At 40.4% G+C, this 19,614-nt stretch overlaps 1 protein-coding gene and 1 non-coding gene across 2 annotated transcripts in view; both read right to left on the minus strand.

Moving 5' to 3' along the window:
- Window positions 1-679: 679 nt before the first annotated feature.
- SVEP1 (sushi, von Willebrand factor type A, EGF and pentraxin domain containing 1) overlaps window positions 680-19,614 on the minus strand; it is a 192,768-nt gene continuing 173,833 nt past the window's right edge. Inside the window, exons 42-48 of the mRNA XM_032418406.1 lie at window positions 18,749-18,922; window positions 16,971-17,147; window positions 13,661-13,831; window positions 12,032-12,127; window positions 10,123-10,218; window positions 5,643-5,736; window positions 680-1,068 (exon numbers count right to left, since the gene is read on the minus strand). Coding sequence (XP_032274297.1) covers window positions 1,047-1,068; window positions 5,643-5,736; window positions 10,123-10,218; window positions 12,032-12,127; window positions 13,661-13,831; window positions 16,971-17,147; window positions 18,749-18,922 — 830 coding nt within the window. The 3' untranslated portion in view covers window positions 680-1,046. The remainder of the gene's footprint in view (window positions 1,069-5,642; window positions 5,737-10,122; window positions 10,219-12,031; window positions 12,128-13,660; window positions 13,832-16,970; window positions 17,148-18,748; window positions 18,923-19,614) is intronic.
- On the minus strand, window positions 5,319-5,425 carry LOC116641455. The gene has a single exon (XR_004301175.1). It is a non-coding gene; the product is annotated as a U6 spliceosomal RNA (small nuclear RNA).

Below are 19,614 nucleotides of genomic sequence, written 5' to 3' on the forward strand. Positions count from 1 at the left end.
GTGATTTTCCTATTTTAAACAAAATCTAGTGTTTGGCTTTATTTTCCAGAAGTCTGGGGAAGTCTTTATCCTGGCAGAAGTATAGTGATGAAGTGAGTGGGGACTGAGGGGGAGCTCAGCTCTGCTTTGGACAGCAATTCTTTTTTGCAAGTGAGACCAGGAGCCCAGTTTTGGGGAACTTCTTCCATTTGCCTTTTTCCTTCCCTTTCTCTGTCCTGCTCTTCCTATCTCCCAAAGCAGTGAGTTGTGGGATTATGACCCAGTAGTGGGCTCTCTGTTCATCTTCCAGTTCTTGCATTTCTTATTCCAGCTGTGAGAAGGAAGGGAACCACTTTGTTTTGTGAGCCATGACCATACTTTTTTCCTCCATCCACTAAGTTGATTGCCTATAGCTTTCCACAGGCTGGGGAAGGAATTAGCCAGGCTACGCCTCAGCACCAGCGCAGCATTCTGGGTGGCGGGTAGTGAGGTCCAGTAGTTACCCACTGATTCAATAAAAGGAAACCTTTATTGTTCCACATACTGTAAAGAAGATGGCGCTAGAATGAGGGGTCTCCTTTACTGTGCTTTCTCAGTACACTGCATGTGATCCTGTATTGTCCCAGCAGCACAGATGAAAGATCATTATCCTCTTCATTGTTTCCGGGACATCTCACAAAATGGCACTAATCCAGCCAAATGTTATTTAATAGCAAAATAGATTTTAATTGGAAAATCATTTTAAGTAAACTGAATAAAAATGTATAGCAGGAACTTCCCCAGTAGACAGCAGAGTATATACATTTTGTGAGTGGAGCAGCATCTATTTAATATACTTTTATATAGAAAATACAAGCATATTTAAAAATGGAAACATGTAAGAAAGTATGTCACAAGGAATAACAAAATGGAACACAAAATACAAAGGTAATCCCCAAATAACAAGTTTACGAAACAAAACAAGACCCAGCACCGTGTTGGAATTTCTTTGCATAAGTTCCAGGATGCCCAGGACTACCAGGAAGAGATGATCCTGCTTTTAGGAGAGCTGGTTGGTTGTGCAGTGGTTAAAACCCAGGCCTCCTTTTCCTGGAACAAAAAACAAAGAGATTCAACAGAAGAACTGAAGTGAAGAGGTAAAAGCTTAGGGGCTGATGAAAACAGGACTGAAAGTCTCAGACGCCTGGGCAAACTCCGTGACATTGTTTGTACGGTTGGGGGTCATTCCTTGAGAGAACACGTGCCAACCTTACGAAAAGATCTGAGAATCAGCAGAAACTTGAGTTTTGATCCTGGCTCTGTCGCCAGTCTCCCGTCTGATAATCCTCTTATCTGTAAAACGATGAGTTTGGACTTCGTGAACCTGAAGGTCCCTTACAGCATTAACAGTTTATGGTTTTTATTTATGCCATTTATTTAGGATCAATTTTCTGAAGATGCACATAGAGATCAGAGGAAACATATTCCCTTTCTTAAGGACGGAACTAACTGGGAATAATACCGGGTCTGTCTTAGTCATCAGCAGAGAAGGTTATAGGTTGAGGGATTTAATGGATACCACAGGGGTGTTTCTCCACCAGCTGTCACTGATGCCTGGACACGGCTCCACCTGTGAACAAGCTTTACTGAGCATCTGTTTCTGTGTCTGGACTAAGTACGAGGGATACAATCTTCAAGGCACTCAATCTTGCGGGAGAGAAGGAAATTTTAAAAAAATGTCTGGAAACATTTACTGTTTTGATTTCTCAGAAAAGCTTTCTCCTCTTCCCATTTCAGGGGAATCATACTACACGGTTCTTTCTTCTGGGAATTGCCAGCCTCCTCTCCCCTTTACCCCAAAAGTAAGGTAAAGATCTTGACAAAATGACTCTTCATGTTAGTACAACATAACTCAACCTAGGACCACAGTTCACTGATACATGGTGGGCCCTTCAATTTTTAAGATTTTTAAACTGGGTCAGCACACTATTTCTGCGGATGCTGTGGTGTGACATGTAAAATGTAGACGCTGTAAGCAGTTCTGTCCTTCCACTTGAACTGAACAGCAGAGAAAACCACACTGCAGAGGATGGAGCGGGCACTGGAGAGAGGAAGGGAGACAGGAGGTGGAGAGGCTTTGCATGGCTTTCCAGTCCTCAGTCTGGTCCTACTAATGCTTAGCCACCTCATGTCTTTGGGTTCTATGCAAGGTCCTTCTATTGTGACAACATATTCCTTTCTTTAATGAAGCTAGTTAGAGTTGTGGTAAGAGAGTCCTTACTAATATGTTGCTCCTAGAACAATCGATGACAGTACAAGGAGGCAGGGGCTGGCCCAGTCTTCTGGGTAGAAGATGACCTTCCCTTGAATATGGGATATGCCTTGGAGCTTATTTTGCTGAACATATACATTTGGATTCCTTTATTAAACTTCTGCATAAGAATATCTAGATTTTGTTTTCTTTATTAATAGACAGTATTTTCAAAAAGCTACTAATTATCCTTCCCCTAGTTGAGAAAGAGCTCTTATGGGAGTATTTTGATATTAGGGAACCACACAAACAACTCTGGGTGTCCTTTTCTTATTTATAAGATGAAGGAGTTGAAATAGAAAGTCTAAGATTATAAGGATGTTATAAATACTTCCTGTTCCTTTTTGAGTCACTGCCATTCTTATTTCTTTTATCTTTTTTTTTTCCTCTCTCTCTCTTCTTTTCTTTTTTCCCCAGAAACCCCTTCCAGTTTGATTTTCACTTTCTTAAATTCTTTCAACTCTGCTCTCAAGTAAAACTATCATTTTTATCTTGGAAGCTTCTACATATACAATCCAAATTTGCTCTTTGGGGTTTAATTTATTTTTTCTCTTTGCAAAGATGGCATATATTTGGGATGATATGAAGAAATTCATTGGCACAAGACTGATGTTTTTAAATGAAGTTTGTACTTAAATAAATTTTTGTCTTTGCAAGTTGACTCTGATATTCTAATCATGATGAAATAAAAGGAAATGGAAAAATTAGAGTTGGTTTCAGTTAACTGAGTTTCCCACTTTTTAAGGTGAATATGAAAATATCCATTTGTTTTTAATGATTACTATAAGATGGAAGTAAATATACATAATACAAATCTAAGTGATGTAATACAATAATATATATTGAAAGTCTTAAAATAGAGCTGGTAATATTCCAACATTTCAACATTTGTGAGGATAGTGTTATAATATTGAAAATATTTTATCCACTGCATGATGTAGTGTGTCTGACATTTCCTGAGGTTTAAAAAAGCTTAAATCTTGAGAGAGAAGAACAAAGCTAGACGCATCATGTTCTCTGATTTCAAACTATATTACAAAGCTATGGTAATCAAAACAGTATGGTGTTGGCATAAAAACAGACACATAGATCAATGAAACAGAATAAAGAGCCTAGGAATAAACCCATGCATGGATGGTCAATTAATTTATGACAAAGGAGCCAAGAATATACACTGAGGAAAGAACAATCTCTTCAACAAACGTCTTGGGAAAACTGGACAGCCACATGCAAAAGGATGAAACTGGACCACTTTCTTAATCATACATAAAAATTAACCCAAAATGGATTAAAGGCTTGAATATAAGAGCTGAAACCATAAAACTCCTAGAAGAAAGCATAGGTGGCAAGCTCCTTGACATTGGTCTTGGTGATGAATTTTTCGGATTTGACAGCAAAAGCAAAGGCAACAAAAGCAAAAATCAACAAGTGGGTCTACATCAAACTAACCTGCACAGCAAAGGAAACCATCAACAAGATGAAAAGGCAACCTACTGAATGGGATCATATATCTCATAAGAGATTACTATCCAAAATATAGAAAGAGCTTATACAACCCAATAGCAAAAAACAAACAAAAATACAAAACAAAACAAAACAAAAACCCCAAAACCAAAACACAACCCAAACAATTAGATTAAAAAATAGGCAGAGGATTTGAATAGACATTTTTCCAAAGATGACATATAGAAGGCCAACGGGTACATGAAAAGATGCTCAAGATCCTCAATCATCAGGGGAATGCAGATCAACACCACAATGAGGTATCACCTCACACCTGTTGGAATGGCTATTATCAAAAAGACAAGAAAGAACAAGATGCAGCAAGAATGTGGAGAGAAGAGAACACTAATTCACTGTTGGTGGGAATGGGAATTGGTGCAGCCACTGTGCATAATGGTATGGAGGTTGCTCTAAAAATTAAAAATTAAAAATAAAACTGCCATACAACCCAGCAATTCTACTTCTACTTCTGGGTATTTATCTGAAGAAAATGAAACTACTAACTCGAAAAGATATATGTGCCCCCATGTTCATTGCAGCATGATTTACAATAGCCAAGATCTGAAAACAACCTAAGTGTCCACTGATGGATGAATAAAGAAAATGTGATACACACACACACACAGAAATACTATTCAGCCATAAAAAATGTAATCTTGCCATTTACAACAACATGGATGGCCCTTCCATCCAAACTTCCAGTTATAAAATAAGTAAGTCATGGGGATGTCCTGTACAGCATGGTGACTGCAGTTAATAACACTGTATTGCATATTTGAAAGTTGCTAAGATAGTAAATCTTAAAAGTTCTTACCAGGAGAAAAACATTTTGTAACTGTGTGGTGATGGATGCTAACTAGATCTATTGTAATAATCATTTTGCAATATATACACAAATATCAAATCATTATGTTGTATACCTGAAACTAATTTAATGGATATCAATTATACTTCAGTAAAAAGAAGTTTAAATTATTTTTAACTATTTTCCCTTAGACTTATTTTTGTGATAATCTTTTCTCAACTATGATATTTATCTGTTTAGAAATGAGAAACCAGGGGTGCCTGGGTGGCTCAGTTGTTAAACGTCTGCCTTCGGCTCAGGTCATGATCCCAGGCTCCTGGGATCGAGCCCTGTGTCCGGCTCCCTGCTCCGCGGGAAGCCTGCTTCTCCCTCTCCCACTCCTCCTGCTTGTGTTCCCTCTCTCACTGTGTCTCTCTCTCTGTCAAATAAATAAATAAAATCTTAAAAAAAAAAAAGAAATGAGAAACCAATTGGCAGACACATTTTTACATAATTTTTTTAGTCAATTAAATACTGCATATACATACACTAGAAATATGAAACAAGACTTTTGACTTTAAAAACAAACATTTCTTATCAATCTCAATACCATTTTTTACTGTAATCAGGAATGCAAGTGAACATCAATACGATGTATTGAGTTTATTATTTATTTTACATCCTTACATATGAATGATGCAATCTTCTGTTCAAGAGGGCAGTTTATTTGTTTAATTAACCCTTTTTTCTTTTTTTTGGTGGAAAAATATGGAATGTTTCATGAGTTTGCATGTCATCCTTTTAAACGGGCCATGCTAACCTTCTCTGAATTATTCCAATTTTAGTTTACATGCTGCCAAAGTGAGCACAAGATTATTTATTTTTGAGATACTGTTTTGTCAATTCTTAACTAATATTTCTTTGTGTTGGCTCTAGTTCAAATTTAGAGAGCATCTGAAAATGGACAGTTTTGAATGTAAAAAGCTTATCCTTAAACTAGAGATACCTTCTGGCTCTTGGGACAAATGTCCCGTGAATTTTGACCTCTTTATGTTGTAGATAAACATTCATTTTTGATTGCCTTACCTGGAGCAGTCATGGCCTGTCCAAGCTGAGAGACAGTGACATCGGTTTGGTCTTATGCATTTTCCACCATTTAAGCAGGGAGACTGGCAAACAGCTGGAATGAAAAATTCATGCATTTATTTAATTAATACTTAGCAAGTCGGAAGATATTCAACGAAGGCACGTAGAATAAGATCTGACTCTGTTTTCCGCTCTAACCACTGCCATTCCCCACCCACTATTTGTATTACACATTTCTGCCCCTTTGTTTGACCTCATGTCGTTATGTGACACCACCCACCCACTCCCTTTTTCCCTCCAAGCCAGGCAATTCTCATATTTAAGGTCCAGGTTAAGTCCTACACCTGTGTATTAAAACCTTTGCTGATAACATTAAATCCACTGATTTTTCTCATTTATTCTTTATGCAACCAATCTGACATACACAGTTTTGAACTGCAAATTTTTCATATGCTCAATTAGACTATATATCACTTGAGAGAGCTAGCAGCGAATTCTAGACACCAGACACCAACTCTTAAGACAATCAATCAGACATAGAATCTAAAATAACAAAAAGCAAAACAAACAAACAAAAATAGCAGATGATTCACAAGTTCTTTGTATTTGCTAGAAAACACATTTCATGGCTTTTACCATCTTTAGCTGGAATTACAGAACCTGGAATAGAATTAAAAATTAGCCACAGATAAAACCCTGAGTGAATACCTAAAGATTTACTATATAGGCACCTTTCTCACAAATCCACTGCATCATAACCACACTCTTCAATTGCATGTATCTACTTGTAAAAAACTTATGGATGCTAAAAACTGATGAGGAACTAACACCCACAAGTTTAACAAAACAAAGAAAAAGGAGAACTTCCTCAAGGAAGAAAATAAAATTCCTGTTGAAAGAAGGCTGGAAGTGAGAAATGTTTCAGCCTCATTATAGCATGGAAAAGTAGGCTTTCCAGATGAAAAACTCATCTTTGGTGAGATATAAATAAATGTCATTTCTTTAATCATTCATCCAACTTGATAAGCAAGTACTGGGCGGGAAGAGAGAGGACAAATAAAAAACCCTGTCTTCATCCTTGGGGAGCTCTCTTGGGGAGTTAAAGAGTTGGAGTGGGCCAACAGAATGCATGTATCTGCCACATAATAAAGAGGAAATTATGAAACAAAGCAGGATTAAAAATAGCAAAAATAAAACCCAATCATTGAAAACTAACTCTCCATAGATTCTGCTTACTAATAAAAAAATGACTCCTTTTCCTTCCTTTTATTTTTAAAGATTTATTTACTAATTTTAGAGACAGAGAGCACACATGAGTGGGGGGAGGGACAGAGGGAAAGGGAGAAAGTATCTCAAGCAGACTCCATGCTGAGCATGGAGCTCGATGTGGGGCTGGGTCTTACAACCCTGAGATCATGACCTGAGCCGAAATCAAGAGTCGGACGCTCAACTGACTGAGCGATCCAGGCGCCCCACTCCTTTTCAATAGCATGATGATTTCGTGGTTTCTGATGGTACTAACAAATTCATTTTACTTCCTTGCCTAATAGCTTAACACTTTCCTCCTTCCCTATAACAGGGATGCCCCCAGCGTTCCATTTTGGGCTACCTTCTCATGTCATGTGCCTTCTGTACGGTCTTATGTTTTTCTCCATGAATGTTTTCCAGCGATGACTTACACACCGCTATCTTCAATCTACATGTATCTTCTGGGAACCCAAACCATCATTCAGCTGCTGATCAGAGCTCTCCCTGGTATGTTTCACAGGCTCCTCGAACTCAGCATGTGCATGCTTAACTCCTCATCTGTACCTTCAGACCTGCTCCTCTTGGGTTTTCTATCTCAGTAAACGGCAGTACCTTCCCCTCAGGGGCCCAAAACATGTATCAGTCTTGATTCATCTCAGACTTTTACTCCCACAACAAATCTATAACCAAGTAGTGAGACACCTCCCTAACTTCTCTCAAATCCACCCTTTTCAGTTATCATTTTTCCAGACTTCATTACATCTTGCCAATTCTGCTTTGTTAACTGCCTAAGTGGACTCCCAATTGTTAAGTCTTCATTTTCCATACTGCTGCCAAAATCACTTTTCTAAAAGAAAATCTCATCACGTGACTTTCCTGCTTAAAACCCTTCAGAGGCTTCCGTTGCTGATAGGACATAATCCAGTATCTTGAACTCGGCATACAATGCATTTCCTTCTCCGGCTCTGCCCCTCTCTGCATCTTCATTCCCAGTCACACCTCTACATTCCCTCTACAGCTTCAGTTCTACTATGCTGAACACACCTGTGTTATGCTTCCATGCTTTTGACTAGAATGATCTTTCTCCTGGTGACTACTCTTGCTCTTCTTCTGAGTCTATGCTTATGAAGACTCCTGAATGTCTGCACTTGGGTAGTGTACCCGTCTTCACCCTTTCCAGAGAATTCAATTAGCCTGCAGTTATCTACTTATAGGCCATTCTGCATCCTTCCTGTTTTTCTAGGTTAAATTCTGGAGGGCAGGAGCTCCTGTTTCATACGCTGTTGTATGCTTAGTATGTAGGACATGTGAGCAGGATATGTGCTGAGGTAGCTGCTCCAAGAAAGGAACACTATGTGGCTCAGTGTCATTAGGGAGCTTATGCTAGTTAGGGAGCCAAGGAGCTAAAAGAAGTACAGAAAAATCAGATCAATGGAGATTGTACCTAATTGTGTCATATCTATAGAAATGGGATGTTAGAAAATAGATTATTGTGGTATAAAGCAAGTTTGGAGATAAGAGGAAACTTAGGCAGGGCTTTTGAGGTTGGATAAGGTTTGAAGAGGTAGGGGAAAGAGGGAAACCATGAGCCTGTGCTGAGTGATGGGGGTAACAAGGAAGCCATCACTGCAGGGAACAGTGTGTGATTGGTTGGATGAAAGTTGAGTTTTACCAGGTGTGCTAAAGCCAGTCTATGCAGAGCCTTGGAAGTCAGAAGTATTTGTGCCGAAAAATTTGGGCTGGATGTGGAGACAATAGGGTACCATTTTAGGTTCTGAAATAGGGCAAAAAGATACACCGAAAGGCGTACATAATGATGTTTAGCTTGAAAGTGGAGGGACAGGATGATCAACCAGTAGACTCTGAGGGTGACTCCAAGAAGAGATCTTTTACTAGCTGGTGACAGTGGGGACCGAGTAGGATGGAGGAGGTACTGTGCAGAGAGAAGCAGAAAGGTGCTGATACTGGGAATCTCAGCGGAAGGAGTGGGAGAATCAAGGATGCCTCCACCTGGAAGAGTGGGACCACCACCTGCAAAGTAAGATGGCTGGGAAATGGCCTGAAGCATTTGCACATGACTTCAATTTGGGAAATGCAGATAAAACCTCTAAGTTGATTTGTTACAAACAAATGCTCTATAGATTGCTTTTAGATTTTCAAATAAAAGCTTCGCATTTAACCTCCAGTAGATTTTTCCTTTTCTACATTCACGGATGGCTGTTCCGGCTTCCGGTAGGGGGCTGACACATCTGATTTTGCGGTGACAGTACATGTCACTCCCATTTCCTTAGTTTACTTATCAACAGTACCCTTTCCGCTCTCAAAAATGTCCGAGTTTGAAAGCTAAGTTATATGGCCACCCAGCCTTAGAGCTCATAACAAGCTCTGGTGCCAACACACCTGTTCTGGCTTTTGTTTCAGCGCCCCTCCCCCCCACCAGAGGTGGTATGAGTATTGTTTACAGGAGGGATGGTGGAGAGTTAGAATACCAGATCAATACAGCAAGTTCTATTCTTTTAACAGTTGCCTAAAAATGTCAGACTTTTTAACAAAGGTGAAAACCTGTCATTTTAAACATTCATTTTTCAACATGAGAAACCTATCATAGGCAGGCGCTATCCGAGGTACTGGGCATGTAATGATCACAAAGAGATATCCCTGCCCTCAAGTGGCACATAATCTAGTGAAGGCAAGGACAGTTGGATGATCCAACAATGAAGACCTCAAAGTATAGAAAAGTAAATGTCGTATTTGAGATAGGTAAGGGTGGTTAAGGGGACATGTTTGTCACCAATCAACAACAGTTTGGTACTGTTGTCTATGAAGAACCTTTGATTTAACTCAAATGGTATTTATTTAGAGCCTTGTTCTTTCTAAATAGTTACCACGAAGTTAGTAATCCGGTTTCATAGGGATGGAAATAAATATTCTCCCGAACCTCTGCACGTCTTCTCGATACACTGCAAAGCGGAGCAGATGACGTGAAGGAGGCTGACAACTGAGTTGACTTAGATGCTCTTCTTTGGTTTGCGACCCTGACAGGTACCTCTGATGCAGCCATAGACTTCAGCATTGAGCCTATCATTCAAGAGACCATCCTGAGGAATTCTTGAGAGGCTCTGGCACCCTTTTGTTTCCCTGCCACCTCTGAATCTGAGTCACACTCACCACTGTCCTCGGCGGCCTCATTGAGCCAAATCCACAAGAAAACAAACCCGAGAGAAAAACCTACCTGTATGACAGCGGGACCCTGTCCAGCCAGGTGGGCAGTCACACTGATAAGGGGCCACACAGCGACCACCATTCAAACAGGGGAGAATGCATATTGCTAGAAAGGAGACCAAAAACGGATTTAATCAAAATATACACATTCAGATACGTTCAAGTGTTTTCCAGGAAGAGTAAAACCTTGAATGACCCACCAGATAGTCTCCCTGGATGTGTTCTGTTTATTAATCGGTAAACACAATCAGGAAAGTAAGGGTGGGCCTTTAGCCTCATGAAATGACTCTAGGGCCAAATGCACTCTTTTAGAAAGGATATACCGTAATCAATGTCTGCTAAGTGCTTTGCTTTCTCTTCACAGAATAAGCAGAATGTTCTCCATTTATTATCATTTCAAATTTCCTTTTCAAATTACATGAAGTGCTCAAGAGGGTTTGGCTGTCTCGAGGCTCTCTTACTGTCCTGAATTAAATGTAAGCATGGGGTCAGAGGGGCTATCCTGTGCTGGTTTTGGCAACACATTAGCAGTGATGGGACAACTCACTCTTTATTTCCTTGGAGCAGAGGCCTGATGGTGACTGAATCAGGCCTCCCTTACACCCTCCATGACAATCATTTTTCCTAGAAATTACTGAGCTCTTTAAAGAGGAACAGTCTGTTTAAAAGGAGTGAGATTGTCTCTTGGCTTCCTACTCAAAGCACAGTTCTCAAGCCAATAGCATTGGCATTACCTAGGAGCTGGCTAGAAATGCAGAATCTCAGGTCCCAACCCAGAACTACTAAATCAGAGTCTGCATTTAACATCTCGCAGATGGTTTGTATGCACACTAAAGCTTGGGAAGCCCTGGTCTAATGCAGGAGGGCAGGCACATGCTCAGTGAGCTCAGCTAGGCTTGCTGTAAGGGTCCCCCGGGGTAAATGTTTCCCTGGTCTTTGGACTCTTAGCATTATAGCAGGTCAAGTTTGGGAGCCCTAAATGGGAAGGAATGATTGGGGAGAAGAGGGAGGAAAAACATAATTTCTCTTCTTTCTTAATCATTGTGAGAATACTTGCTTTGGTGAGTTGTTAGCAGCCAAATTTATTTCCCTTGTATATTTTCCTTTCTAGATTAGTTGCAATAGTTACACTTAAAACAGTTTTAGAATCTCTTATAACATGTCTGGCCTTCAAGAAAACTGATACAGACCAATGGTCATCACCCAAATGACTCCTAATGTGATTTACAGACACCACTCCCAATGAAACATGAAATCATTTTATCCTCACATATATATATTTAAGATATTGGAACAAATGTCTACAGTTTAGACATTAAAAAAAACATTTAAAACCACTTATTTCCATTCTCCTGAAAGTTCAAATTCAAACATATTTTTATAAGGATCAAAATTCTATATTAATTTACTAAACATTGTATAGATACCGGAGTGCCCACTTTCCCTATTTTCTTAGTTGGGAAGAACTACCCCTAATGAAAAAGAGTGAATGGTGGGCTGCAAATACTACATACAAAGTACGGTGTTATGCAACACCATGAATTTATCACAACTGCAGCAATGAGAGGCACAGCACAAAAATGGACTTGAGATAGGGAAGACATAGGCTGGGAAACCCTCTATTATAAGGTCCTTCTCAAGAGGATTCTTGGGAATTTGTGACAGGAGGCATGTGGAGATGGCTCTGGGTGGATCACGATCACTATATTTTCAAGGTCACCTATATCCTAGCTCTTTTGCAACTAATTGACATATTCAGATTGACTCTAGGCCCTCTTGTCTGGTCTGCTGCAGGATTTAAGCAAATAAATTCCTCTACCAGTAAAGCCAGTCCCCTGAGTTGGCAGCTTCCAGGCAAATTATCAGGACTCAAAGTAAGATTTAAGGACATAACACGTAAGGTTTGAGGACAGACTCACGTTCTTCACAGAGGCGCCCCATCCAGCCATCTGGACAGGAACAAGCATTGGGGCGTTGGCAGATACCTCCATTCTGACATGGGAATCGACAGACAGCTAGAAAAGAAGCAGGATGGATCATAAACCCAGGGAATTATGGAAGGGTATTTGTTGGAAAATAGGATTCCTTGTTTACATTTCATAACATTTCCTAGAGGCAAGCTTTACGGAAGAGAAACAAAACTGAATCTCAAGATTCAGTCAGGGACATGAGGGCTCTTGGAAAGGGGCATAAATCAACTTGGGTAGTTCTGAGAATATGGCTTTCAAAATTTTAGTCATCTGGGGATTCAGGGCAGAAGGGGACAAGGTGGTTTAGACAAAAGGTAACCTCTTTTGGTCTGGACCAGGGGAAATGCCTCTTTCAGAAGACCTGAGAATGCCCTTCCAAAGGTGCCCTTTGATGGTCTGGTCGATAGCTCTTTGGTGCTGCCACTGTCACTCAGTGTCTTAAAACAAGCACGTGAAGGAACAAACAAGCCAGCCAGCAGGCACATCTCTCATTTAACTGCTGATTTGAAGCGAAGCCTGGGCTATTCTATGAGGATGTCACCTCCTCCGCTGCCCTCTCATTCTCTTACATCCCATGTGTTAGGAATCTCGTTTCTCACTGTTGCTTTCAGACAGTTCATCTCCCTTCTCCTGCAATCACCCTTGCCTCTCTTGAGGCTCATGCCATGCATTCATTGATTTCCTCAATTCTCTCAGCCCCAACGGGTCATTAAAGACTCTGGCCTTTTCACCCCAAATCCAAATCTGACCATGGCCCATGTGGCCATGTGGAAAACCTACTCAGCAATTTGATTTTTCTTTTAGTTCCTTGGTTATGTTTGTCTTGTTCACTAGCATAGCTCTTGACTTTCAGTAAGTATTTGTAGACTGGAACAATCATTATGGTTTGTAAAAAAGTGTAAGTTTTAGGACCTACTAGGATGCCTCGTTATCTACCTCTTTCAATGTTGCAGAATTTTAAGCACAGAACCTTGTTCCCTTGTTCCCCCAAGGATATTTTATTGAATTCACACACAAAATTCATCCTTGGGTTGGCAAATTCAATCCAGCAAGTGAAGGGACAGCAGTGCTGATATGAGCATGGATGGAGTGCCTGTCACCAGCCCCCAACATGGCCAGGGAGACCCTGGGGTGGGCTCCACCTCCCTAGGGCTGCCCAGTACCTCCTGTGTCTTACTCTGCCCACCAGACGGGCTACCCCATCTCCAGCAAGGCTAGGAGTCTGCCCAGGATGGGGGGTAGAACTGGAATCTGCTGGAACTACCTGACTGTCCAAGAAGTGCCCTCATGGCTCACACATAACACAGCTCCCCTAGCAGCTGGAGAATACTCTGAGAGAACACTTGAACTGAGGAGCCATGATCGACTCAGGAAGGGGCCGTGTGCTGGGCCACAGTTCTGTATGAAAGCTTTCAAAACTCAAACCCATAAAGTTAAGGAAAATGACATAGATGTCAAGGGAAAATTTAAAGCCAAGGAAAAGTAAAAGAGCTGCATACTAGCTGTTGGCCTTATCAGACTTTGATATGCATTTCCCTACAGCTTCCCTGAGAAATAACCGTTCAAAGATTCCCTTACCTCTGCAAACAGGAGGTGATGTCCAGGTTCCGTTCTCTAGGCAAACACTCCTTAGGGAACCCTCCAACATGTATCCACTGTAACACGAGTAGGTGATCATGTCCCCATACTGATAATGTATGCCTCGAGCAATCGCGTTTTCTACATGAGTTGGTGGACCACAGGATATTTCTACAGGGAAACAAAACCACAATGAAGCCTGTGCTACTGACCCAGCCAGTGGATGGAAGAGAACACAGTCTCCTCTCAAAGACTGAATTAATTTAAAGAGCAAAGATAAAATATATAAAGTTACCTTTTCACCTGTATAATAACTAAAAGATAGTAGGAACTAAAAGCATAATCTGCTGCTGTCTAGAAAAATGAGATGTGCAGGGTCAAAGGTTTTGCCTTCTGATTCAAATGCTGAAGCTGAGCTTCTTTTTTTTTTTTTTTTTTTACTCAGGCAAGAAGTCTCTAGGAGCCCAAGAATGAGCTTTTGTGGATTGCCAAAGAGGTGGCTTCCAAGAGAACGTTCATGCAGGATGCTGATCAAATTAGAAAGGGAGAAGCATGGGGGTTATTTGTGGTCTACTATTTTAGAGTAAAGATCATGAATTGCACTACTGTATATTCCATCAAGGCCATTTTATTAGTGCCTAGGACAGCACCTGGTATGCAGTGGGCTCTCAAGACATGTTCGAAAAATGAATAAATGAGTATTGTCTCTGGCCTGTCCATACTGTTTACACCCCTTGATGAGGTTTATGACATTTGAGGTTTCAAGGTTTCACATCAGTTTCCTTCTTTTCAAGACGGTAACACAGTGACTCTTTGCTTTTGAAATATGTGAGATTGAATGATAATCCTCTCTTTTAGAAGCGACGTGTACTGTATATTTAAATAAAAAATTTTATAACTAATTTTGCCTTGAGAAGCCTTGAGATAACTAGAGTTATTTTGGGGTGGCTCACAAAACAAGGACTGGATTGGAGCTGGGACTCCAATCAGTATCCTGTTTGTATAAGTCTAACTTTTGGATGACTCTCCATGAATTCTAAAAGGTCACTTTGTGGTCATAATACTATTAAGAACTTGTCAGAGGGGATGACAATGTGTATGTTTTTTCTGAATTTTCTTCTCCTTCTAAGGTGGTTACAAACGTTAATTCAGTGAGTTAGATATCAAATATGTATTAATGCCTACTGTGGATCAGAAACTGGAAAGAAACCAATAAAGAAAATGTGGTCCCATTGTTCAGACAAGTAGCAGAATGATGGACAACTTAAAAAGAGCTGTTGTACAGGCCTGGGGGATACTCTACTATAGGAAAATCAAAGTGAATGTGACTAATTATGCTTAGGATTATCAGGGTACAAATTGCAGTGAAAGTGGCATTTAACTAGGCTCTAGAGCTTGAGTAGATCAGAGGGAAAGAGCATCCAGGCTGGGGGAGCGGCAGATAGAAAGATCATGGCGAGCTGATGGCTGGATTACTGAAGTGACCAAAGCACGGATTTCAGACGACCTATACGGGAATCATCTTGGGTTCTTGCTAGAAGTGAAAATATCGGGAGTTTCTAGTTTGTAAGTCTGCATCTTACCTACACTCCGTAGGTGATTCCCACACACGCTAAATTTTAATCACTGATTCATAAAGATAATTATCAGGACGAGGTGAAAAGAATGAGGTAAGTTGTTGCTCATGTCCCTCAGGGAAGAGATTTTCTTCTAAGCCACAGGCTTTCTGTTTAATAAAAAATGCAAAAGAGGGATTGAGGATAGCAACCAGGGGTAGAAACTGTCTCCTTCTCTCCGAGGCAACCCCTGAGCCTCTCAAGAATATGGAGGAATCAGGAAGCATGCACCAGAGTGCATGTCTCTCCTTACTCTGCCTTCCAGTGCTCTGAGTGGTACGTCTCAGGGAGCCGAGACCAACGTGGGGATACGTGTGCAGAATCAGGCCACTTGGCCTGCTTTAGTTCAGGCTGGTGGTCAAAGCTTATACATACATAGTTCTCCCATTTCACTTGGAGTAGACTTTATAAGGCTAAAAGTATAGTACATATTTCCTGGAGTAAAATCAAAATTCTAATGCTGTGGTAGACTGCTAGTTGAAAATTCAGGCACTTGGGCTATTGGTGTATTTCTTCCTATCAGGAGATGTTGCTGAAATAAATACACCGATTTATTTATTCTTCAAAACAAACCTGTAAGATAGGTGTTATTGGGGCTATTAACACATGAGAGCCCTAAGGCTCAAAGAAGTTAGGGCACGGGCATAAGTTTAGACTTAGAAAGTTTTGAGGACAGAATTCAAACCCAGGGCTTCTCTGACTCCACAATTCCCATGGCCTTCACACACCCATTTCTTCTTAATTGGAGTACAAGTGTTCTGAAGATGGTTATTGCAGGCATGATATGTTCCTATACTATGTAGCCCAGTGTCCTGCATCTGGTTAGACTCAATGAATATTTATTAATTGATTGCTACAGAGGGAGTAGCTTGGACCACAAGGGAGCCGGAGGGTAGGAAGTTGGGCAGGGGAGATGTTTTAAGTGCAGGAAGTGTGTGTGAAGAGATGTCAAGAGTTATCACAAGGCAGCAAGAGATGCTGCCGGATTGTGTGTTATGTATCAACATGGTGCTAGCCCAGAGGTTCTCAAACTGTTGTTCCAGGACCAGTATCTCCAGCAGCCACACCTGGGAACTTGTTTGAAATGCACATTCTCGGGCCTCACCCCAGAGTACTGAATCAGACATTCCAGAGAGGGGCCCAGAAATCTGTTTTAAACAAGTCTTCTAGGTGGTTCAAGTTAGAGAACCACTGTGGAATAATTTTTGTATTGCAAAGCATCCATAGCCTGTTAAAGGATAGTTTGGGGACTCTCAGAATATGGGAAAAATATGTATTTTATTTAATTTTTTAAAAGTAATCTCTACGCTCAACCTGGGGCTCGAAATTCATGACCCTGAGATCAAGAGCTGCATGCTCTATCCACTGAGCCAGCCAGGTGCCCTGGGAAAAAAATATATTTTAGATTTAATATTTTGCTCATTCCCAGAAGGACGTATTTTGAAAATCTGTTCAGTGAATCCTGGCCAGATAGGTTTTAGCCTATTTCTGGAAAGTTTTTTCTTTTTATGTTTGGAATTCAAAGACCTTTTTTTTTTTTTTAATTTTAAAAATTGTCAACAGAGAAGCTGATAACCATAAAACAGAGATATAAATATCTACATTTAAGTTACTTGATTGAAAATATCTCACAAGGATGAGAAAACATCCTGCACTAATGAAATGAGCTGGAATCCACCTGCCCATTTACTTACTCTCACATTTGGCACTTGTCAGCGTCCACGTCTCGTCGGGGTTACAGGTAATGATGCCTTGGCCTTGCAGCAGGAAGCCTTCCCTACACTTGATGGACACGTTCTGATCAACATAAAACTCCTTTTCAGAAAGCAGGGCATTCTCGGGAATCACAAAAGGAACAGGACATGGATTTGCTGTTAAACAGAAAAAAAATGCTTACTGATATTCTCCTTCTCTTCTTAATTTATTTCTTTAAAGGCAGAGTATGATGAGCCCTCTGGAGCTGGGTTCTCAGTGATGATAATATGAGGCTTAAAAATACAGAACTTCAAACATTAAAAAAATGTGTTTTGCATCCACATGAAATTATTTTTAAGGATAAGATCAGATCAGATCTGGGACGCCTGGGTGGCTCAGTCGTTAAGCGTCTGCCTTCGGCTCAGGTCATGATCCCAGGGTCCTGGGATCGAGTCCCACATCGGGCTCCCTGCTCGGTGGGGAGCCTGCTTCTCCCTCTCCCTCTGCTGCTCCCCCCACTTGTGCTCTCTCTCTCTCTCTCTGACAAATAAATAAATAAAAATCATTAAAAAAAAAAGATCAGATCAGATCTGAAAACCTCAAGTTATTCAACCACTAACACATTGTCCTAAAATTCTAAGATGGCAAATTAAATAGTTGTTTGAAATTATGGCCCAACACTGGGGAAAGAAAAGGTGTGTTAGAAATCAGGGAGTGCATTAAACATTCCTTTGGTCTTTGAAGAATATTAGGAATGCAGAGTAAAATCTCATTGTCACTTTACTTTCTTTTATTGAACATCCTTCAGAAGGACGCCCTAGAGAATCATCAGACTTTTCTAAGTGAGCTGAATAAAACTTCAGATTCACACTACTTACACAGAATATTATAACTTAAATTGTAGAGTTTGCAAGGCTTATTCATAAAAATGGATTCATTTTATACATTGGAAGCAAAACCAAAAAATGATTAAAACACAAGGATTTCTTAGTGCAAGTGTATGACACACATCAACATATTTCAGCAGTTTCGGTTTTTCTGATTTTCAAAAAAGTCTTTATGAGTGAAGCAGGCATCAGCTGAATCCTAAAGACTCAGTTACTGCATTATAATACTTTAAACAATAACCAGAACCCTCTCAATTTAGATCTTGCATGTGAATATTGTTTTCATTCTAATGCTTATAACTAGTTATCTTCATTCACTATATTTATATATACTTTATCGTATTAAAATTGCACATTAATATATTCTTTCTTCACCCTTTTCACATCCTTAATCAAATTCCTTATACATTTATGTCAAAATTTTTTCATTAAGCACATTTTTTTTATTAGTGCCTTGGACTACCTGTAATAATCCAAGGAATCTGATGAAAGCTGATTCTCCGACTGGATATTCCAGATAATATGAATAGATTTTAAAAATACCCCATAGTAGGGGCGCCTGGGTGGCTCAGTTGGTTAAGCGTCCGCCTTCAGCTCAGGTCATGATCTCGGGGTCCTGGGATGGAGCCCCGCATTGGGTTCCTTGTTCGGTGGGAAGTCTGCTTCTCCCTCTTCCTCCATCCCTCCCCCTGCTCATGCTCTCTCTCTCTCTCTGTCTCTCAAATAAATAAATAAAATCTTTAAAAAACACCCCACAGTATTTGGTTTGGATATGCACAGATCGCTTTCTCTGGGCCAATGTCACTCAGTGGAGTGTCCTCTATGTTTAGACATTTGGGAAACTAATCACGAAACTGAATCTCATGAAAACCTCTAGAGTCAACACACACGTTTGCAGAGAGGAAGTGGGTAGCTCCAAGCTCCGTGTTCAGTGCAGTACGCCTCAGGTGCCCCTTCAAGGCTGTACCCTCTATTGCAGGAATACACCACCGTGGGTCCAGTAGTAGTGTTTTCAACCTTGGCTTCTCCGTTCAGAAACCCAAGTGGAGCTTCACACCTGGTCTCTAGAAAGAAAAATGAAAGCCTCGTATTAAATGCTTCTTCCAATCCTCCTACAATTGCTAAAGGTACTCAATGCATCATATAAAATATTAAAGCCTACTCCTATGTGAAACACAAAAATATGCTTTGAAGGAGGAAAAATACCCAGCATGTATAAGTTTTGATTTATGCATGTAGGCAATTAAAGATTGGTATTTTGCCTGTTGACTCTAGCTATCTTTATGTATATTGCCACCTTTTGTTGTTAATAATGCTGGGGGTATAAATGAACAAGCCCTATCTCAGACCAAATGAATCACAGTCTCTGTGTTGTGACCTAACTTTTGGTATTAAAAGCTCCCCATATGGTTTCTAATGGTCACTCAGGGTTGAGAGCTAGTGGATTAGGTGCTAACCGACTCCTTTGGGCTTCATCCAGCTTGGTGAGTACTCCATACACCGGGACCATGGATCTTGGAATTCTTGGAATTACCTGGGAGCTTTAAAAACATATTGATGTGGGGTCCCACCCCCAGAGATTTGACTTAACTGATTTATCTGGGCAAGGGATTTTTCAAAGCTCCGTAGGATGCTCCAATGTGCCTAAGGCTAAAAGCCATAGGTCTAAGGCAGTGCTTCCAAACTAATGTGCATAGAAATCATCTATGGAGGGCACCTGGGTGGCTCAGTTGGTTGGGGGTCTGCCTTTGGCTCA

The sequence above is a fragment of the Phoca vitulina genome, unplaced genomic scaffold (assembly GCF_004348235.1).
Source record: "Phoca vitulina isolate PV1807 unplaced genomic scaffold, GSC_HSeal_1.0 scaffold21, whole genome shotgun sequence".
In the NCBI taxonomy this organism is placed as follows: Eukaryota; Metazoa; Chordata; class Mammalia; order Carnivora; family Phocidae; genus Phoca; species Phoca vitulina.